The 21,043-nt window shown below is 55.1% G+C and overlaps 1 protein-coding gene across 1 annotated transcript; it reads right to left on the bottom strand.

Moving 5' to 3' along the window:
- Positions 1–1,121: 1,121 nt before the first annotated feature.
- On the bottom strand, positions 1,122–19,052 carry RAB8A (RAB8A, member RAS oncogene family). The gene is made up of 8 exons (XM_024767346.1): positions 18,711–19,052; positions 14,001–14,061; positions 12,048–12,108; positions 7,921–7,998; positions 6,360–6,449; positions 5,715–5,780; positions 4,144–4,194; positions 1,122–1,732 (listed from the first exon to the last, which is right to left on the bottom strand). The coding sequence occupies exons 1-8, from the start codon at positions 19,045–19,047 to the stop codon at positions 1,640–1,642; spliced, it is 837 nt and encodes a 278-aa protein (XP_024623114.1). The 5' UTR covers positions 19,048–19,052; the 3' UTR covers positions 1,122–1,639.
- Between the last annotated feature and the right edge of the window lie 1,991 nt (positions 19,053–21,043).

Below are 21,043 nucleotides of genomic sequence, written 5' to 3'. Positions count from 1 at the left end.
CCTGAGAGGTGAGGGGGGCGCTCAGAGTGGATCACTCAACTTGGCAAAATGGGTGCAGTAGGGACCAAGACGAGAGAAACTCGGTGGCATGACGGGGACTGATGTGGACCGAGCGGGTTAAGCAGGGGGTGTGGTGTATGAAGTGGTGCTGCAGGGAGGGACACCTCCTTGCTTTTCTGTGCTGCGTGTGTTTGGGGAAGGGGGCAGGTTGGGAAGCTTATTCTCCCCCGTCAGTCTTTTGATAATGCGTCACCTCCTCAGAGCTTGGGGTGACCTTCTCCTCCAGCTTGCCACCTCCTCCTGCCACCTCTACTTTGATCTTGTCCAGACCTGAGGCCCCTGCTGACCTGGGCTGTGTTTTAAATAGCAGGCATCCTGTGAACCCAACATCTGGCCACATCTGTGTACCTACAGAGAATGTGGACATAAAAATCCGTTAACTTTAAAATGAGCTTTAATTTGTTTTCCTTAAGTGCATTTATCGATGTAAACAGAGCATGTTAAGAGATACCAAGGGGAGAGCAGACAATTGCTGGTATGTTGGTTTTAATTCAAAAAAAAAGAAAAGGAAAGGCTCCCTGGTGACACCCTCCTGGCCTGGTTACCTGGTCCCGACCGCAGTCTATGGGACGGTAGAGATGTCAAAACAGAACTGAGCAATGGCAGTTAAAAACCCACCCAGACTGCTCTGCAGTCGGGCCCCGCAGGCCACCCCACACTCAGCCACGTCCGAGAGGTTGGGGGGGGGGGAATGCGTGTGTTCCCGATCACCTGGGTCTGCTGATGGAAATCAAGGAGAGAATCACCTCCTGACACTACAGATCTGGAAAAATAAAAATCTCTAGAAAAGAACGTCCGATTTGGAGACAGCGGGAGGACGAAGAGGAGTAGGTGCCCCGATCGAGGGTGGGCCGTGTGTGACTGCATTTTGGGGTCACCGTGGCACGCACAGAGACCCCTCAGTGCTCAGGTGGGGACTGTGGAGGGACCTACTGGCCATGCCCAAGGCCTGGCTGGACCACGGGACCAAACCTGGCTGTAAACAGGAAAGGCCACTCTATGCTTCTTTCCTCAGATTTCCTTAATTTGTGCTTCCCTTTGGTTTGACAGTTAACTCACTTGTCCAAAAACTGAGAGAAGAGGTGAAAGCGGGTGTTGGATTTGCTGGGCAGACGCTTCCCGGGCCTGATGTGAGTTGCCTCGCTCAGGGTGCAGAGACGGGCTCCCCTGGAGCTATCACTGGCCTTTGGGGGCCTCGCTTCTGCCGCGGGGGACATGCACGGGCTTTCCGGCGGGGCTCTAGCTATGTCGAGGCCCAGAGATGGAGGCCTGCCGTGTGGGCTGCTACTGACGGCCGTGCCGTGGCTCCACCTCTCTCTCTAGCTTTACACGGTGCGTGGACCCGTTCAGTGGATGTCGCAGGAAAGGTAGCAGATTCTTAACTTCTTCCATCTCCAGAGTTGAAAAAGATCAGTTACCAAAATAAACAATTTCTCGATTGTGTTCCGGTGGCCACGGGCCCGGGGGCCGCGGCGTGGCGGGGAGTGGTGAGGGGGGAGGGCCCCGGCTGAGTGAGGGGCTCACTCAGGACAGGCACAGTCAGCTCGGCTGAGCGAGGCTCAGGGTAAGGCGGTGTTCCTCACAGAAGAACACATCGGAAAAAGCTGCTCCTCTTCTGCTGGTCCGGTGTGATTTTGACTCCCTGGTTGCTCCCCTGGGGGCTGTTGCCTTCCTGAAATCACAAGAGGTTTTCTGAGGTTACGGCTGAGCAACGTGAGCTCTATGTCTCTTAACCAACCAGCCAGTCAACTAATGAACTAACCAACCAACCGCCAGCCTATGTATCCATCTGTCACCTTCCAACCAACCATCCATCCATCCCCTCCCATCCATCACCCATCCATCCCCTTCCAACCAACCATCCACCCATTCATCCAACTGTCCCCTCCAACTAACAATTCATCTTTCACAAACCCATAGATCTGCTTTTTATCTACTACCCATCACTCCTTCCAACAATTCATACCTTTAATCACTCATTCACGTACCTAACCACCCCTTTCCATTCACCCTCTCAACATCTTTCCAACCACTTATTTACCCATCTCACTCTCTTCTTTCCCTATTTCCTTCTTTCCATTCACCCACCCCTGCCTCCTTCCCATCCATCTACCCATCTGTGCTGAGCACCTATCAGTGAGGCAGCTGAGGGCAGCAGAAAGGTACTCTCTCTTGGGATTTGGAGTGGCTGGGTTCAAGGTCCCAGTGCCACTCACTCACCCGGCTGGTCTCCCTGCCCCTGTGCCAAGGCTCTGGCTCCCCACCTTTCCCCACAGTTCACCCTCCACCCTGCTGCAGGTGAGGTAAGCCCTAAACTCAAGCCCTGTTGAAAATCCATCAGTGCTGTCGCCCGGCATCTGAAGCCTCTGTTCTGATCCTTGCCTACCCTGGGAACTGAAATCCTATTTTCTCTCACATCACCATGTTTGGAAAGGTTCAGCCCTGTTTCTTTGACTAATTCCTTCTCATCTTTCAGCTCTCAGATAAAACCTGGATTTATTCAACAGTAACTGCTGAATGCCTACACGGTGCCAAATTTACACAATGTCCTATGTCAATTACATTAAAAAAAAAAAAAAAGACGCCTGATAGAAGTGATGTGGGGTTGTAACTCTGAACATAAACAAAGGTGGTAGGAAATGAACAGAATTTAACTGTTGGTGATTTGCAACTTAGTTAAGAAAAAAAGAGAAACTGCAAGGATTATGGTGAACATCACAATCTATGCCTTGGAAGGATACAGCACGTTCTGGAGGCCATCAACAGGCCGGTATCAATAACACAGGCAAAGTGTTGCCGTGAGGCTCCGTGTAACTCCCGGCGGGCATGAGTGAGTCAGCAGGATCGTTAAAAATCAAAATTTTACTGTTATATTGAAGAGGAAAGAATTCTAAGAAAATCACAATTGTAAGAAAAGCTTTCTACAAGCACAGTGGTTTTACACAGAATTCTAAGAAAATCACAATTGTAAGAAAAGCTTTCTACAAGCACAGTGGTTTTACACAGAATTCTGAGAAAATCACAACTGTAAGAAAAGCTTTCTACAAGCACAGTGGTTTTACACAGAATTCTGAGAAAATCACAACTGTAAGAAAAGCTTCCTACAAGCACAGTGGTTTCACACAGACTCCTCTGTTCTGGCTAAGCAGCTGCTACTAAATTGATTGTGTGCCTTGCAATTCAATCCACAGCATCTTAGAATTATGAAAATGACACTCATTTTAAGTCAGATGTGAACTACCTGAATGGCGTTTTGTATGGTGTGAGCAGTCCTATATGCACAGACATAGAACAGGTCACAAATAGAGTGCTTTATGCTCTCGTATCAGACAACAGGGAGCATCACTTGGCGGGAAGAGTGGTCACTGGAACAGAGGCTTTGGAGTAAGACTCACGACAGCGTTTAGCCGCTAACATGCCCAAAATATAGTTCAGCGTTCAGACCCTACCAAGAAAGCACTAGTTATGCTGGATGCTGGGGACTGTGAAACTGCTCATGTGGTAAACAGAAAAGCTAGAAAGGAATGAAAGGGTGGATGCGGAGGGATTCAGGCAGGACCTCCTGGAGGCCTCAGGGCCCCGGCACCCACTGAAGGTTGTCACAACCTGCAGAATTTCGGGCTGGAAGGAAGAAAAAGGCTATCGACCTGCTGGACTCATCAGGATGGAAAGCCGGCAGCTGTCAGACACGAGCCCGGCTTGGGGGCCTTGTTACGGGGTGGACCGTGGTTCTGGGCCTGCCTGGGGGGCTTTTCTGCAGGAGGCCCTCTACCTTCGTGCCTGCTTGGCTCCCAAGAGGGACGGAAAGGGTCCGGTGTCCCCAGCTAGCTTGTGTGCTTAGTGAGCAGCGCCTGGTACTGAGCAGCTCTGGGCCACGGAGGAAAGATGTAGTTGAGAGGCATGTTCAGGGTGGATGGCCCCACCACACCCGATAACTCTACCCCCCTTCCTAGAGATGCCCTACTAGGTGCACCTGGGCCCTAAGAAGCAGGATCTGCCTGGGGGTGCATCACACCACTGAGAGCGATGCCAGCCAGCTCCAACAGGGGTGCATGTGGGGATCCGGGGAGGACACACACTCACCAATTTTTTATCCATTTTTGCTTTGATGTCTCTGGCGAGAGTGAAAAATGCCTGTGGAATAAGCACGTAGTTAGTAGCCCAGGAATGGGAAGCAGGTGGGGGGCCTGCTGGTTCCTAGACACTGCCACACAGAGGGTGCGGCTCAACAGCAGGGCCAGTGTGGGGAACAGTGTTAGGACAGAGACCTGGGCATGGGTCTCACCTGTTCAGTCCCATCTCCTGCCCCTACAGGGATACCCCCACCCACCTGGACCACTTCCCCTAAACCAATGACTCTGAAAGGTGGGATCACCCTTGGCTGGTCAGAGAGGAAGCTGAGGCTTGGAGAGGGGGTGCCCAAGTGACTTGTCTCAAGGCACTCAGTGGCTAACTGACTGATTGAGCTCTCCATCCCTGACCCCTGTGCTCTATCTGCCCACTTTGCCACGCTTCTAACAGTCAGGGGCAGGGCAGAAAGACAAGTGGCTCCTTGGCCAAACGAGCTTCATTCTGGGTCCTCGCCCAGTAAGAAGGCCTGGTAGGTAGGGTGAAAGGTTCATCTTTCAAGGGTTGGCGAAGGCCTGACCCCAGGCTGCTGCCTCTGTCACAGGCTCCTGACCGTTTCTTCCCTTCCCCCACCTGGACAACACTTATAAACCCCACTCTGGCACCAACCCTACTCCGGGCCTCATACAGAGATGAGCTGGCCTCAGCACTTGCAGTCGAGGGGCTCCTGGTTCGGCAAGAAGCAGAGTCTCAGCAAACACCCAGGTGACGTGGGAAGTTCTGTCGCGGAGGGTACCTTGGGGTGCTGCGGACGCCTAAAGGGGGCCTCAGGGCCTGGGGAACGGCAGAGGCCTCCTCGGGAAGGGGCCACACGGGCTGGTCCCTGATGGGAAGGTGGGGGCGTAGGGACTGTGGCAAAGGCCTGGAGGAAGGTGAGGCACAGGCGGCCAGGGACGGAGAGTGGTGGGCGAGGCCTGAGCTGTGGGCGGCACACACTGGCTGGGGCCAGCTAGCGAGGGCCTTCTGTGCCTCGCGCAGGGGCTGAGGTTGGGAGTGGCGTGGAAGATCCATTTTGGAAAGATCACGGGAGTGGCAGTAAGGAGGAGAAGGCAGGTGAGCTGCAGGGCTGGCACTGCTGGTGGACAGTAGGAGGAGGCCTGGGCCAAGGCTTGGTCAGGGTGCCCTACTCTGTATGGGCTCGTGACCCTGTCTGTGCGGGTGGTGTGAACGAAAGCACAAACCCGGAGGCAGGCCTGGGCGCCAGCCAGCGCAGAGACTCTCTGAGCCTCGGTTTCCCCACCTGCAAAACTGCGCCTGCTCCCCAGGGCTGCGTGAGAGCCAGTGAGATCATGTCCTAGGTGCCCAGCTGGGGCTGGCACCTGCTGATGTCAGGACATGGGGGCGGTTCCCCCAGGCCCCCTGGGCCTTGCAAGAGGCCTGGCACACGGTGCTGCCCAAGAAGTGCCTCTCAGCCGTCTGTCCAAGAGGCAGCCGAAGCTGTGACCAGTCCCTGTGACAGAGCCTCCCTGGAGGGTGCGGCCCGATCCTTAGCCCTAATGGGCCGGCGCTGTGGGCCCGGGACTCACGTTCTCCACGTTGATGTTGGCCTTCGCGCTGGTCTCCATAAACTTGATTCCATAGTCCAGGGCCAGCTGCGAGGGAGGGAGATAAACATGCAACATCAGCCACCAGGTACCCAGACCTCTGCACAGCGCCCTGAGGGGGGCCGAGACAGACAGACAGAGTGGGGCCTGCTCCCTCAAGCCACCAGTGGAGAGCAGGTGGTGAATGTCCGTGGCAGGAGGGTGGAGGAGGGCCTGGCTCAAACCATGGCTCTGTTCTCCGCCCGCTGTGGCCTCGACGGGTCCCACGAGACGCTGTGCGGAAGTAAGCAGAGCACACCCAGAAGCCCTCGCTGCTTTCAGTCTTTAGCCTGAAGCCCGGCTGGGCGTGTGCTTTCCACCTTCGCTTCCCATGGCATGTGCCCCACTTGGACAACCGACTCATCTGCATGCCCAGTCAAGCCCTGCATCCCAGGAGATGGGTCATCTTATGCTCAAAAAGATTGTTAAGGGAGTCTCCCCAAAAGCCCAGCCTCACCATCAGTGAGCAATCGGGGGGCCCTCTGGGGTAGGGCAGGGCTGGCCTCCATGCAGGGAACCCCAGACGCTGAGGTCCCTCTGCCCTGAGGTGTCTGGCAGTGCCAGGCCCAAGCCGGCCACCATGCCTACCTTTTCTCCCCGTTCCTTGGAAACTTGTCTCTTGTCGTTCACGTCGCACTTGTTCCCAAGTATCATCTTTTCGACGTCTGCAGAGGCGTGCTGGAGGGGAGGGGCAGATGGTGGAGGTGAGAGGTAAGGTCAGACCGGACTACCAACCAACTGGTAGCCCACCCCCCAAGATCAGAGTGATGGTGTCAAGACTGCTAGGCACACCCTGCACAGACGACAAACTGAAGCTCAGAGAGGCTGAGAGGCCTGTCCTATGTCACTGAGCCAGTGCCAGGACAGAGTTCAGGGTTCTGGCTGCTACCCTGACCAAGCGCACGCCTTCTGGCTGCCAAGGACAGCTTCTCTATGGGCCACGCCAACTAGGCTACCATGGCTGTCCTCGGACTCCCGGCCAGGTCTGGCCTATGGGAGGCAAGTGGGGCTGGGGTATTGACCTCTGCTCGCCTCCCTCCTTCCCTGGCTCCTCTGCTGGAGACCCCAGCTGCTGTCCTGGGACCTTCTGCCCTGCTCCAGCACCCCTGTTCTGGGCTCCAGAAACAGGCTGTGCCGGGGGTGGGCGCAGACCTCAGCCGCCACCAGCCCTTTGTGCTTTGCCATCCCCTGGCGTTCCCTTAACTCTGCCTTCACGCCTGAAAACGGTCCCTTCCTCCAACCTGCCCCCACATTCCAACCCAGTGGGCCTTGCTTCCTGAAGGACTGGACCATCAGAAAGGCCCTTCTTGCTGCAGCTCAGATCTGGTCTCAGGGAAACGCGCTCCTCTCTGCTCCCTAACTTTCTACTAACTGGAAAGCTCTCTCGCCTACCGGCCGGAACAGAAGCCAGTGTGAGGACCCCCTCCTCAGGCCAGGTGCAGCCTCCTGCCAGGAAATAACGGGGTCATCGGGAGATGGCCCAGTGCAACTGCTCACAGGTGCTGGCTGTGATGTGACCTTCTCAGACCCGAACCCCACCTGGTGAGTCATCACAAGCCACAAGCACCTTGTCCAGGGAGGCTCTGAGGGTGAGGGTAAGCTCTGTAGAGAGCAGGGAGGTGACGACACTGGCTTTGGGACAGGGAGGCGGCGCTGGCCGCCTTCTCTTCCCTCAGGGTTCAAGGTCTCCTTCCACAGGCAGCTGCAGCTGCTGGCCTGAGCATGGGCACAGAGAGCTCATACCAGCTCAAACCCTGCTCTGCTGCAGTTCAAAGTCCAACCTGACACATGCCCTCACCACACCCACCAGATACAAAGGTCATGCCGACTCTAGGACCTTCCTTCTCTAGAAAGCACCAAATGCTCACAGTGACTGGATATCCTTCTTCCTTCACCTCGATGTTGCCCAAACCCGACAGCCCGGCTGGGGAAATGGGCTCTCAGGGTTGCTCTGTGATGAGGCGGGGCCAGCGTGTTCTCCAGGGTTGACTGCGTGGGTTCCCGTCTCCCTGACTCTGTTCCCAGCGAGTTACTTCTAGGTGCCTCTGGGCTCAGTGATCTCATGTGTAAACCAGGAAGCTCCGGGGTGAGGGCTGAGGAGAGGATGCGTGGGAGGTTCCTGTACATGGGAGGGGTCCCCAAGCCTTACCTCCTCAATGTTCCGAATCCAGTTCCGGATGTTGTCGAAGGACTTCTCGTTGGTGATGTCATAGACCAGCATGATGCCCTAATAAGCAGAGACAGAGACACACGCTCTGGACAAGCCGCGAGCCCTCTGAGGTGAGGGCCCAGCAAGGTGTTCAGCAGGGACCCTGACAGGACACCATCCCCGGGGCCCTTCCTTCTGCTGGGCTCCACCACTAGCCTCTCTCTGGTGTCCCAGGCTCCTCAGCCACTGATGTGACCCTTCACGCCGCAGACCAGACCCTACCATACCTGTGCTTACAAAGGAGCCCTGCTGTTTCCCCACTACTGGCAGGGTAAGTACGGCCCGTGTGTCTCAGCAGCCAGCGAGGTCCCAGTGGCCAACCTCTCAGCCTCGCATCCTGCAGCCCCCTGCTCTGCAGGCTATATTCCATGGCCCTGATGCCCACCGGGCTCCCCCTCTTGCCAACCCTTGGCTATGCTCAGCCTCTTCCACACCCTCACTTGCCCCCCACCCTGCCCTGAGTCATCTCCTGGGCTCAGCCAGGGCCGCCTCCACTGGTCACCCCAGCTTCACCCCTCATCTGGTGCCTACCATGAGCCAGGCACTGCAACTGGGTCTCCCTGAGTCTCACAGGCTTGGGTCGGGTGGTCCCACTGTCTGCACTGTGAAAATGGGGAACCTGAGGCTGGGGGGTGGGGGGCTAGGTCCCCGTCCCCAGTCACACGACAGAGAGTAAAGGACACAACTGGGGTCTAAGCCCGGGGGGACAGACCCTAATGCCCATGTGCCTTCCAACAACCCCATCGGAGTCGGGGCTGGCTTCAAGCACTGGGGCAGGCAATGCTGAGGCCTCTGTGATTCCATAACCAATGCGTGAGCAGCTGGGAGACGGTCCATGGGTTCTGAAATAGCTGCAAAGTGAACCCGTCTCTGCTTGAGCCCACAATCTCGCCACTGCCGAGGAGAAAGGCAAATATCCCCACTTGATAAAAGGGGAAACTGAGGTGCAGAAAGAGGTGACCTTTAAGATTCTAGCCCAGCTCTAAAGGAGCTGATGACACTGGCTCCCGTTAGGAAATCTCCCTGGGTCCTCATCAGGATCAAGCAACGCTCAGGGCCACCCTGCGACAGTCCCCGTGTTGCCCTGGACATCCTCGCAGGGCACGCGTGGTGAGCCAGCCTGCAGCAATACTATCGCCAGCCCCGGTGCGGCTCAGCCCCGGGGTTCCAAGGTCCCAGCTGTCCTGCCCAGGCCCGGCTCACTCCATTCCTTCACTCTACCCGCTCCAAGGGCCTAGCCCTCCATCCACAAGCTCTGGTGCTGGCCAAGACGTCTCTGAGGCTGCCTGAATTTGCAGAGTAAGAACCCGGGCCCTGTGTGCTGGGCAGATAACCGCAGGGGCGAGGGTGTGTGACAAAACCACACAGACAGCGCAAGCGAGTCGCTGCAATTCCAAATCCCCGCTGTGACCTTGGGGATACGCACAGCGGCCTTAGAGCCTGCTACAGCCACAACCTCTCAAAAATGCCATCTGGGAACCCTCATTCAGTGGTCTCTTGGGGAGACTGAATAGAGACTGCTGACGGGAGGACCTGGAGGAGTTTTAGTGGCCGTGATGTGTGACATGCTCCAGCCAAAGCCAGAGTGAATAAAGACACTGGTGGATGGACTCTGTGAGTCGAGCATCACTGGGGCCTCTGCGCAGCAGCTGGCCTCCCACTGTCAGGGGCAAGAAATGCCACAGGGCTCTGAGGGCTTTTTGCCCCTTTATCCAGGGACCGGCCCTTTTGATGGCCCAGGATTCTGCCACCACCGCCACTAGGCTGGCACCAGGTATGCAAGATTCCAAGGTCCCAGATTTTTACCTATGCGGTGTCGGGGGCAGTGAACAGAGCTCTCTATCAGGAAAGAGCAGAAGTCCCTGGAAAACAGTGTCACCTTATTCCAGGTTCTCCGTGAAGCTCCCCTCGGGGCTCCAAGTGACCATTTTCCTGGCCCCAGTCTGGGCACAGCTCCCCATATCTGTTTGCAAGCTCACAACAAGACACCAGACACCCGATGCTCCCCAAATCTGGGACCCAAGGGTCCACTGCCACAAGGACGAAGATGATGACGGGGCTGCAACATTGCCAATGTTCTCTGTGCTGTCCTATATGGTCTCCACTGGCTGCACATGGCTCCGGGGTACCTGAAATGCAGCCAGTGCGGCCGGGGGGCTGAGTGTCCTACTTTTACTGGTTTAGATTCAAATAGCCACACACAGCCAGAGGCTTCTGTGCAGGTTAGCGCAGGTCTAGGAGGATACAATCATCTTGGGGCTGGACAAGGTCTTACAGATGGCTCAGTCCAGCCTCGTCAGGGTCTGGCTGAGATGTGGGGGCTGGAAAGGGCCAGCCACTACCAGCCCAGACATTTACCCTCTGTGTGAATTTAAGCAGGGCCTGGAATGGTGCCAAGCCTCAGCCTCCTCATCTGTAAAATGGGGATGATATGGCACCCACACTCAGGGCTTTATGGCCAAGACCTGGGGCCACTGCCTGCTGGAGGGAAGGGCTTGGTGAATGGGGCAGGGGGTGCTATTTCAACCCAGAGAGGGATGGGGCCTACCTGAGGCCATACAGCAGAAGCTCCCCCAGGACCCCAGTGCCCCAAGGCCCCCGCCCCACCAGAGCAAAGCAAGGTGAGGGGAAAATTAGTAAATTAATTTTAATGAGGAGCACTAAGGTTGCAACCCACATGATTGAGTTTCTATTATGTTCAGATGCTGTGCGGGATGCTCTAAATACTTAATGCCTCTATTCATTTCTGCTGTCCATCAGTATTTCCTGAGCTCCTACCGCATATTCAGCATGGCCCCAGGCACCGTGCATGTGGCAGGGACCAAGAGGTGGCCCAGCCCTCCTGGAGCTTATGGCCTAGTGGAGGAAACGGGTCTATAGCTGATTGATGGGGTGCATCATGGAAAGGATGGAGTGCAGTGGGAGCTGGAAATGGGGAGCTGGCCATCTATCCTCACAGCTGCCTGGAGCATACTCCTGTTCTCTGTTCCACTTTCCAAGTAAGGAGACCAAACTCAGAGCGTGACCCAGGGGGCTGAACAAGGTCCTGAGGATCTGCCTCCCACTCCCCACGGCCCCCAAGCACCCTGCTCTGTCTACCCCTTGCAGGCGCATGACCAGCTCAGGGCTCTCGAGGACAGGACCCTGGCCCAATCCAGGTTGCCCTCTGCATCTAGTTCTGGCCTGGCCCGGAGAAGGTGCTCGGTAGAAATATTTGAGGGATGGGCTTCCCTGGTGGCGCAGTGGTTGAGAGTCCGCCTGCCGATGCAGGGGACACGGGTTCATGCTCCGGTCTGGGAAGATCCCACATGTTGCGGAGCAACTAAGCCTGTGTGCCACAACTACTGAGCCTGCGCTCTAGAGCCCAAGAGCCACAACTACTGAGCCCATGAGCCACAACTACTGAAGCCCGCGCACCTAGAGCCTGTGCTCAGCAAGAGAAGCCACCACAGTGAGAAGCCTGCACACCACAACAAAGAGTAGCCCCTGCTCGCCACAACTAGAGAAAGCCCGCACGCAGCAACGAAGATCCAACATAGCCAAAAATAAATAAATTAATTAAATAAATAAATTTATAAAAAAAAATAATTTGAGGGATGATGAATGAGTCTTCCTATCACATGACCCCACCTCAGGGGCAGGCAACAGATGTTAACAGCCAACAGCCCTTAGCAAGTCAGCTCCTGGATGATCTTTATGTTTTCAGTAGCAAGTTCCACAGAGGCTGACACGGGCCACGTGAGCGCTCTGAAGTGTTGGGGCATGCTGGCTCTGATTTCTCTGACCTCACCTGGAAGAACCGGCTTCCTGTGTCTTTCTTCATTCCCGGAGAATTAGGTTTCCTTGAACCCTGCATTGTTTCTGGAGCCAGAAGGGGAGGTATGGAGGACGAGGGGGCAGAGGTGGGGCACACAGCCTTTTCCTAAAACTAACCTGGGACCAAGGACCCCTGAGAAGCCAGAGCACGGGCTCCTCAGAAACATCCAGATTTTGGTATCTAAGGCACTGATGTTCATTTTGACGTAAAAAAAAAAAAGACAACCCCCCCGCGCCAAAATAATCCATACCATGGCCCCTCTGTAGTAGGCCGTTGTGATCGTCCGAAACCGTTCCTGACCAGCTGTGTCCCTAACGATGAGGAGAAAAAGGGATATTAGCGACACAGAAAGAGAACAATCGTCACAGTGAGAATGAGGGGCATTTACCCAGTATGGACGCCCAGCTTTCTCACGGGTCATCTCCTGATTTATCATCCCGCTGTGAGGCAGCCCCCCATTATTACAGAGAAGGAAACTGGCTTGGGCAGGTGTCTGATGTCTCCTGGCTGGGGATGTGGCAGTGACTCCTCTGCTACATCTTGTCGTCCTGGGGATTTTCCCCAGAGTTTCTGGGCCACAGAAGAGCCAAGGTTGGATGTTATTATTTGTGAAAATCTGGAGCCTTGTATGTGGAAGAGGCTGGTCACATGGCACGGGAACACAGCCCTTGCTGGTGGGCTGAGCTGGTCGAGCTCAGCGGGGCTTAGGAAGCACTTCCACACTCGCCATCCTGGTGGAGGTCGGGGGAAAGTCCTTCCTCGTGGGTACGGTGGAGATACCTGGGTAACACGCACCCGTGCCTAGCCCAGCTCCTGGCATGGAGGGTATTCAGTGTTTGGTTTAAAGGTGACAACTAGTCAGTGGCAGAGCCAGGGCAAGACCACGTCTTCTGTCTCTGGGCCCAGGGCTCCTCCTCTGACCCTGCACCTCCCCCTTTGCAGGGCTCTGCACGTCTGGACTGTACAGACACACCTTATTTGGGGCTAAGTTGACTTTCTGCCGCCAATAGCAGGTGATGTTAGCGGTTATGATCAGTTACTTTATGACTGTTCTAGAAGAATTTTAAGAGAGTCATTAACCCCACTGCGACTGCTAAGAGCAGAAGCACGAGGACAGGAGGAAAAGAAATAAAAACTTCTGCTTGCTGGTATGGTGTCACTTTGGACTTGGGCACTGAGACTGCTGGGGAGCCAACGTGTTGTAAATAGAGGAACTTCTACGGCCCTATAAGCCCTATAACTTACGAGGCAGCCAGAGACTGGCTGCTGCCGCCGGAGCTCAGTATGATTGGTTGGGCCACACCCAGATTTCGATTCTGAAGCCAGGTTCAGAGGCGGATACAACTGAAGTCAAGGGGACCTGCTGGGCAGGCGGGGCTGTGTCCAGGCTCTGAGACTTGAGTTGGGGAGACAAGCCGCTGGGAGGGAGGCTTCACAGTCCATCTCACGGCAGCCCTCCCACCCGCAGGCATGTGCCTGGACCGGAACGACTGAGCCACTCTCCCAAATGTGACTTCTCTCTCTTTTGCTCAGGGTTCGTGCTTCCCTGCAAGTGATGTGGCTGCAGGGTAGGACTCTCCTACCCTCTGACCATCTGAGCCCAGCCTTCCTAGCGCAGTGGGCTGCAGACCAGAGTCACCATCTGTGACGGGGACTCACAAATTCCCTGATTTTATGTAGCATGGGAAGTCAGCCCCAGGTGAGCAGAACAGAAACAGGTCTCACTGCTGGGCCTGGCCTCAGCTTATTTTCAGTTCTGGGATTTCGGGTCTCTGTATTAGGAAGTGAGGCCTGGGCGTCCCCAGGAGACAAAAGAGGAAGTGATGTCAGGCCTTCTTCAGCGAGCTGACAGGCTTAGAAGGAAATGCCGGGCTGTGGTATCTTGCTATCCTGGCAGCCTTCACCACCACCAGGAGGGCTCTCTCCAAGTTCAATGGGAACAGGTGGCTCTGAAGCCCAGGCCCAGACTGTGCCCACATCAGAACTGGGACTGGTAGCTGTGTCCTCAGAAGGGGCTGACACAGACTCTAAGCCCCAGCAGAAAGCAGAGCACCGTTCCTGGGGCCTCTGAAGAAAGCCCGATGTGTCTGGGCTGGTCACAGAGAGATGGAGGCCGTGGTCATAGGGAAGGGTACGGGGCACCAGGGGCTTCGGGCTCAAAGCACTCGCTGGGTGAGGGGCTAATGAAGGAAACGACTCTTACCATATCTGTAGTTTAATTCTCTTGCCATCGAGCTCTATGGTCCTAATTTTAAAGTCAATTCCTGAAAGAAAAGAAAAGGAAAAAAGAAGTGCACATCAGTGTCAGTCCATTTCCCAAGCTGTGTCTAGGACGGATGCTGACAACCTGTGCAGGTAACAGCTGCCATGGCTTCTGGAGCACCTGCCGGGCACGTGGGAATCTCTGAATCCCGCAAACGAATCTGGAGGCACCCGGCGAACTTTCTCCTCTCACAGAAGGGGAGGCTGAGGCTCAGAGGGCAGAAAGGAGCTGCTCAGAGTGAAGCTGGTGAGGGGCAGAGCTGGCGGGCAAACCCAGGTAGCTCAGGTGCCAAAGCCGTGTTCTCCTCCCTTTCCCGGGAGGCAGCCTCGTGAAGCAGGCTCCACAGCCCTTTTCGGGCCAGAGCCCCACGCTTCCAGCCACATGCACCCGGCCTTCCAAGCACACGGGACGCTGGGCCCCGAGATGTACCTGATGCAGGTGGGCCTCTAGCATTTACACGTGCTGTTCCTTCTCTGTGGGTGGTCCCTACCCTGCCCGCCTGTCAGCCTGGCAAACTTCTCCTCCTTTAAGACCTGCTGGAAGGTCACCTCCCAAGAAGCCTTCCTGACCCTGCCCTCCTTCTTTCCCGCCCTCTGGCTTTAGTCCCCTTTCCCCAGGGCCAGGGTGCTCTCAGCCTCCTCGGCTGCTCTCCAGGCTCCCACCATTGTCCCCTCAATCCCCTCCCCAGCTTCCAAAACACACACTCAACCATGTCACCAAGCTAAGCTCTGCTCCAAACCTTCCAGTGTGTTCACCAACAGGTGAATGAATAAACAAAACGTGGTCTTTCCCTACAGTGGAATATTACTCAGCCATAAAAAGGGATGAAGCATCGACATATGCTACAACGTGGATGAATCTTGAAAACATCACGCTGAGTGAGAGAGAAGCCAGACGTGAAAGGTCACACAGTATGTAATTCTGTTCATAAGAAATATCCAGAATGGCAAATCCAGAGACAGAAAAGAGGTTAGTGGTTGCTGGGGCGTGGATGTGAGGAGATTAATGAGATTGACCAAGGGGTGTGGAGTGTCTTTTTGTCATAATGAAAATGCTCTAGAACTGACTGTGGTGACGGTTGCACAGCTCTGTGAATATACCTGAAGCCACTGACTTGTACCCTTTAAACGGGTGAGTTGAATTATACGTCAATAAAACTGCTTCGGGGGTTTTTCTGTCATTTTTTTTTTTGGCTGCGCCACGTGGCTCGTGGGATCTTAGTTCCCCGACCAGGGATTGAACCTGGGCCACAGCAGTGAAAGCCCAGAATCCTAACCACAAGGCACCTGGGAATTCCTGACAATAAAACCGTTTAACGGTTAAAAACCTTTCCACCGCCTCCTGGGCCCCAGAATAAAGTGAAAACAGTTGCCTGAGTGCTCCTAACCTGGTCACCTCAGCATCCATGGCTCTTGCCCTCCTCTCCGGCCACAATGCCCAAGCGTGTTCCAGCCTCAGGCTTTTACGCTTGCTCCTTCCCCTCCTGGAATGTTCTTTCATTCCATGGCCATCTGGCTCCCCTCTCCCTTCACTCAGGTCTCTGTTCAAGTCACCTCCTCAGGGGAGCCTTCCTAACCATCCTCGCTCCCCTCACCTGCTGCATCTTCTTCACGCACTATCCCTGACGTCGTATATTTGCTCATTTGCTCCATGCACATGGGAGCAAAACTTGCCAATTGGAATGGCCTGCGTGGAGGGGTAACAGCCAAATCCAGCCTTTGCCCCCAGGAGTTGGTTCTAAATCTCCACCTGTGAAGCCTTGAGACTGAGGCCTGGCCTGACCCCCTCAGAACACGGCATGGGGATGCTAATTCCATCCCTGCCCGCCTCAGGAGCTGTCCTGGGGACCACAGGGAATATAAGCCTGTATTTGAGTTTTGTCTCCTAGAACATAAGCTCCAGGAGGGCAGGGACTCACACGTCTTATTCATGGCTGCATCTCCATGAATGCATGGCAGGGCCTGAGTACGTATTTACTAGAAGCCGATCACCTCGTCCCGCACAGACACTCTGACTACAGGCTTTGTTACATTTCTGCTTCCCTCTGATTCATCCCAGTCATCTCTGCAGCCCCCGCACTGAGGCGGATGCCTGGTGCACAGCAGGCACCGGGGAAAGATGGCTGGATGAAAACATAAAGCGCAACGGGATCGACGTGGTGCCGCACAGTTTACCAAGTAAGCACTTTCATGTACATCAACCACTTCTCTGAAGGAATGAATGAATGGGGCCCTGAGGAGGAGCTGGGGGCTGAGCCAGGCTGGGGAGAGCCAATTCCAGGAGCCACGGGGCCAAGTTCACACCACAAATGACTGATTGACGGAGCCTATGAGAATAGGCTTCGGCAAAATGTAACCTGGGCAGACAGTGAACAGCCACTTAATCCCTGATCTATACAGAAAATACAGAGATACACTCAGTGCCAATACAGAATCACCTCTATGCATCAGAATGTATTTCAGGACTAAGCCACCCAGTGTTAACTCTTCCTAAAACATACCCCGCTCCTCTCACAGATGCACAGGACCTATGAAATCAAGAAGCACTGTTCAGTCCACAGAACCCAAAGCATCACTCTGTTCTATCTTCCTCCTGGGTTTTATTAACACACCAAATTTAATTAGGAAGTGTAAACTTTACGAGGCCTTAGTCATGAGGCCATAACTTCAAGGCCAGGGGGAATTAAACTTTCCTAGAAGACAGAGGCCTGCAGGAAGGCTACAAATGTAATGAGAATCCCGGGGTGGGAGGGAGGGAACCTGGGTTCGAGTGCCACGCCCACCTCCTTAGACGACCTTGCCCAAGTTATGTCCTCATCTGCAAGTGGAGGCTGGCCTCCTCAGAGCCCTAAAGGACTAGACTGGGTTTCCTGGTCAAGAATTAAAAAACAGACAAACCACTCAACCCCTGAATTGATCTCACTGGGAACGTTCTGACTCTGGGAAACTGAGGTCTGGGTTGAGAGCGAGCCACAGTCTACCAGGAGTTAATATCACTTCCTGATTGGTGGGGACGCATGGGCTATCCCAAAGTCTGACCTTGGAGTTAGGGAAGGGGAGGAATCAGAAAGACATGTGCCTAGGGGAAGGATGCGGTCACTACAAGAGACATTCTGCTTCTTCTCCATGGTCTCTGGCAGCGGTGACAACCCCCTATTCATTGTACAGTTCTGATCCTCCACAACCCAGGCGATAGCCAAAGCAAAGACCACCACTCCTAAGCTGAAGAAACAGGGCTCGGAGAGGCGAAGTGCTTGTTTAAGGGCAAACAGCAGCTGGAACCCAGGCACGATCATTTCCAGTCCAATTCTCTTTACATCTGGCAGCTAAGTGTCTTCCAAAGTGCAGCTCCTGGAGGACGGCAAGGATGGAATCAGCAGCTAATTGTGGGGTTTAGGAAGATAAGGTACACAGGGGTAAAGCAAAGCCCTTTCCCCAGGTTTTTTCCAGTTCCTGGGCTTGGGGACCATTCTCCTGCTTCCCCACTCCAGAGCAAGACTGCATAGCTTACAGGCCACTCTGCTTGATGGGTGTTACTTCCAGGTCAAACTCTTCATGTGGGCAATGGTTGTTTTTGTGGTGTGGGAAGAAGTCTGCTCCACTTTTGTGTATGTCAGAACCGGGAAGCGACAAGCCAATTCTGCTCAACCACAATGTGGGCTGGCCCTGCAGGAAAGGCTGTTCTGCAAAGTGACAACCGGTGTCCTGGGCCTAGCGATAGGGAAGTCAGGGCTGTCTGTGGCAGCCGCTGATTTTGGTTTCTCACTGAAGCTTTTATCTGGCATCTCCTCCGGATGACAGGTCCCAGGGCAGGCGGCTGTCACTCGCCATTTCTGTCACCCTCGAGTGAGATGGAAGTCCGTGCAGGGGAAGTGTCTGGACTCCCTCTCACCATTCCTTCCAGAAGAAATTCATTCATGGGGGAAACAGGGTCAGGGAGAGGGGCTCAACCCCTGAACATTCCAGAGGAAAGAGCAGGAGAGGTCTGCGTTGGAGTCCTGGCTTCAAAGTGGATCAGCTGTGCTCACATCTCTCTGGGATGGTTGAGCCTTGAGTTTTGGGTCAGACACACCCAGGTACAAATACCATCCTTGCCACCTGTAGATCGAGTGACCTTGGGCAAGTCCAGTATCCTCCCTGAGCCTCAAATTCCTCCACTGTGAAACGAACTCATAACAGCACCTGACACAGAGGTGTGGAAAGTGTGGTAATGCACATAAAGCGCCTGGCACACAGTAAATGCTCAGTAAGATCAGATGTCACTTGTCACTGTCCTTTCCCCACGGACAACTCTCCGTGCCTCAGTTTCCACTTCTGTAAGACAAGGACCCCAAAGAACTGCTTCAAGGTATGCTGCGAGGACAGAACAAAATGACGGGCGCCAAGACCTCGTCCAAGCCATACACTCCTTGAGCAGACTGAGGGTTGGTGCCTCAGTCTCCCCATCTGCGAAATGGGCACCTGGTGCCCACCCCGCCCATGACCCGGGAACCGCCAAACGGCGGTGCAGGCGACTGCTCTTTTCCCCTCCAGTTCCCTCGACCCTCTGCTCTTTTCCCCATCCGGCCCGGCCGCTCCCTCAGCCCCAGCCCCTCAGGGGCGCGCCCGGCCCGGGCCTCCCGCGCCCCCGGCCGCTCCCCAGCCCTGCTACCTATGGTGGAGATGAAAGTGGAGTTGAAGGCGTCCTCGGAGAAGCGGAACAGGACACAGGTCTTCCCCACCCCCGAGTCCCCGATCAGCAGCAGCTTGAACAGGTAATCGTAGGTCTTCGCCATATTACACTCTCTCCCCGACGGGAAGTGCTGCCAGCGCCTCGCCACTGGCCCCTGGGCCCGTCCATCAGCGCCGATCCCACCTCCCCATTGGCTCCCGGCCCGACGCGCGTCACCGCGGCCGACGCCCGCCCCCGCGCCCCGCCTGTCTCGGGAAGACGTGGGGAAGGGGCGAGCTGGGCACAGAGCCGGAAGCGGCCCGAGCGTGCCGCTCATTGGCCGGCGCTCAGGACAGGGCGGACTGCGATTGGCCAGCGGTGAGGAGTCGAGGGGCTTCAAATGGGGACAGGGCAGAGGCGTGGCAGCCTGTGTCCCCTCCTTCTGCCCTCCACTCTGGGGCGGCCCCGCCCCCCGATGGGAGGGGGAGGGCGGGGAGCTTGGCCAACGGCTCCGCGCTCCCTCAACCCGGGGGCGGGGTCTGTGGCGCGTACGCAAGCGCGCCGGGAAGACCGTTGGGCGCCAGCAGAGGGCGCACACGCGTGGGGTCTGTGGCTCCCGCCCTTCAAGGCCCGCGCAGCCTCAGTTGGTACCGGGACGAGCGCGGGAAGGCGGCGTGGCTGTGTTGGTAGTCTAGGGGTCTCCGCGTCCGGCCAGGGGGAACCAAAGAGAAAAGGAGAATAGGGGCGCCGTCATAGTCGAAGCGAGGTCCCCTCGAGACGTGCTGCGGGACCTCGGCGCTGGCCAGGGGACCTACCTAGAGATAGCCAGGCTCCAGCCACCAAGCTATGTACTGAGGCTCGCAGGACTCCTGGAGGGCCCTCGAACCTATGTAGAGGTTGTTCGGGTCTTACCCCAGAGTCTCGTCCGCCTCAGCCCTTTCAGGCGCGCCCCGGGTGCCTCGGAACCTGCCGAGGTAGTTAGCACAGTGAGAATTATAGGGAATACTTACGAGCGTTGGTTCTGTGCCTGCCGGTGTTGTTAGCACTTATAAAAAATACATGAAATAGTTTATTCCCACCCCGACCCACTGAGGTAGGTATTGTTGTCCTCCCCCTCCCGACCCCCGTTTTATGGTGAGAAAACCGAGGCCAAATAGGTTAAGTGACTTTCCCAGGCAAGTTGGTTTTTGAACTCAAAGTGACCATCTTCAGAGGCTGAGGTCTTGATCATGTTGGTTTCTTGCATCGTAGAGACGGGCCACACACCACCTGCGTGGCGTCACCGCTATGTGTCCCTCTGGGGTCAGTCCTGGAGATTTGCCCAAGGATCTTACAAAAGATGGCCCCTGCCTCCCCTGCCTCCAACTGCAGCACGTTCTTCTGCTTCTTTGGCTCCGGTTAGGAAAAGCTTCAACCAGAGCCATAGACCACTTGGTTGGCTTCAGCCTCTGTGGCATTTGATACTCCTGACTACCTTCTCTGGCAGTTCTCCTTTTCTTGGTACACTTCCCATTTTATTTGCCTGTTTCTTTTATTACCTATACCTCCCCTTCTCTGGGTGCTGCTTCTCCAGATTCCACTGCAGTCTTTTGTGTGTGTGTGTGGGGGGGCGTTGCTTGATGTTCCTTTTTCTATGTCTGTTCTTGCTTCCTGGGTGATCTCATTCACTTCTTGGCTCCTACTGTCTCCATACTGCTGATTCTCAGTTCTTAGAGAACCCATAGCCCAGCCATCCCTCCATGTCCCAACTACCTGGGCATTTACCTTTGGATCTGAAAAAGATACTTCAAACGCATCATGTCCACAACTGAACTTGTCATCTTGTACTCACACTAGCTTGTCTTGAATTACTTTTCTGAGACCTAAGCCACCATACTTTTCTTTCATCCCTCACAGCCTGGTTTTTAAGGATGTTCTAAATAGCTCTTAAACCTTGCTTTTCTATTTTTTTTTAAATTAATTAATTTTATTTTCGGCTGTACTGGGTCTTTGTTGCTGCACGGGCTTTCTCTAGTTGCAGCGAGCAGGGGCTACTCTTCCTTGAGGTGCATGGGCTTCTCACTGCGGTGGCTTCTCTTGTTGTGGAGCACGGGCTCTAGGCACGCGGGCTTCAGTAGTTGTGGCTCGTGGGCTCTAGAGCGCAGGCTCAGTAGTTGTGGCACATGGGCTCAGTAGTTGTGGCACATGGGCTTAGTTGCTCTGTGGCATGTGAGATCTTCCCAGACCAGGGATCGGACCCATGTCCCCTGCCTTGGCAGGCAGATTCTTAAGCACTGCACCACCAGGGAAGTCCCTTGCTCTTCTATTTCTTTTTTTTTTTTTTTTTTTTTTGG

This window comes from Neophocaena asiaeorientalis, unplaced genomic scaffold (genome assembly GCF_003031525.2).
Source record: "Neophocaena asiaeorientalis asiaeorientalis breed wild unplaced genomic scaffold, Neophocaena_asiaeorientalis_V1.1 scaffold87, whole genome shotgun sequence".
Lineage (NCBI taxonomy): Eukaryota > Metazoa > Chordata > Mammalia > Artiodactyla > Phocoenidae > Neophocaena > Neophocaena asiaeorientalis.
Note: the sequence above shows the minus strand (reverse complement) of the source record. Positions and strands in the feature narration are given on the sequence as shown.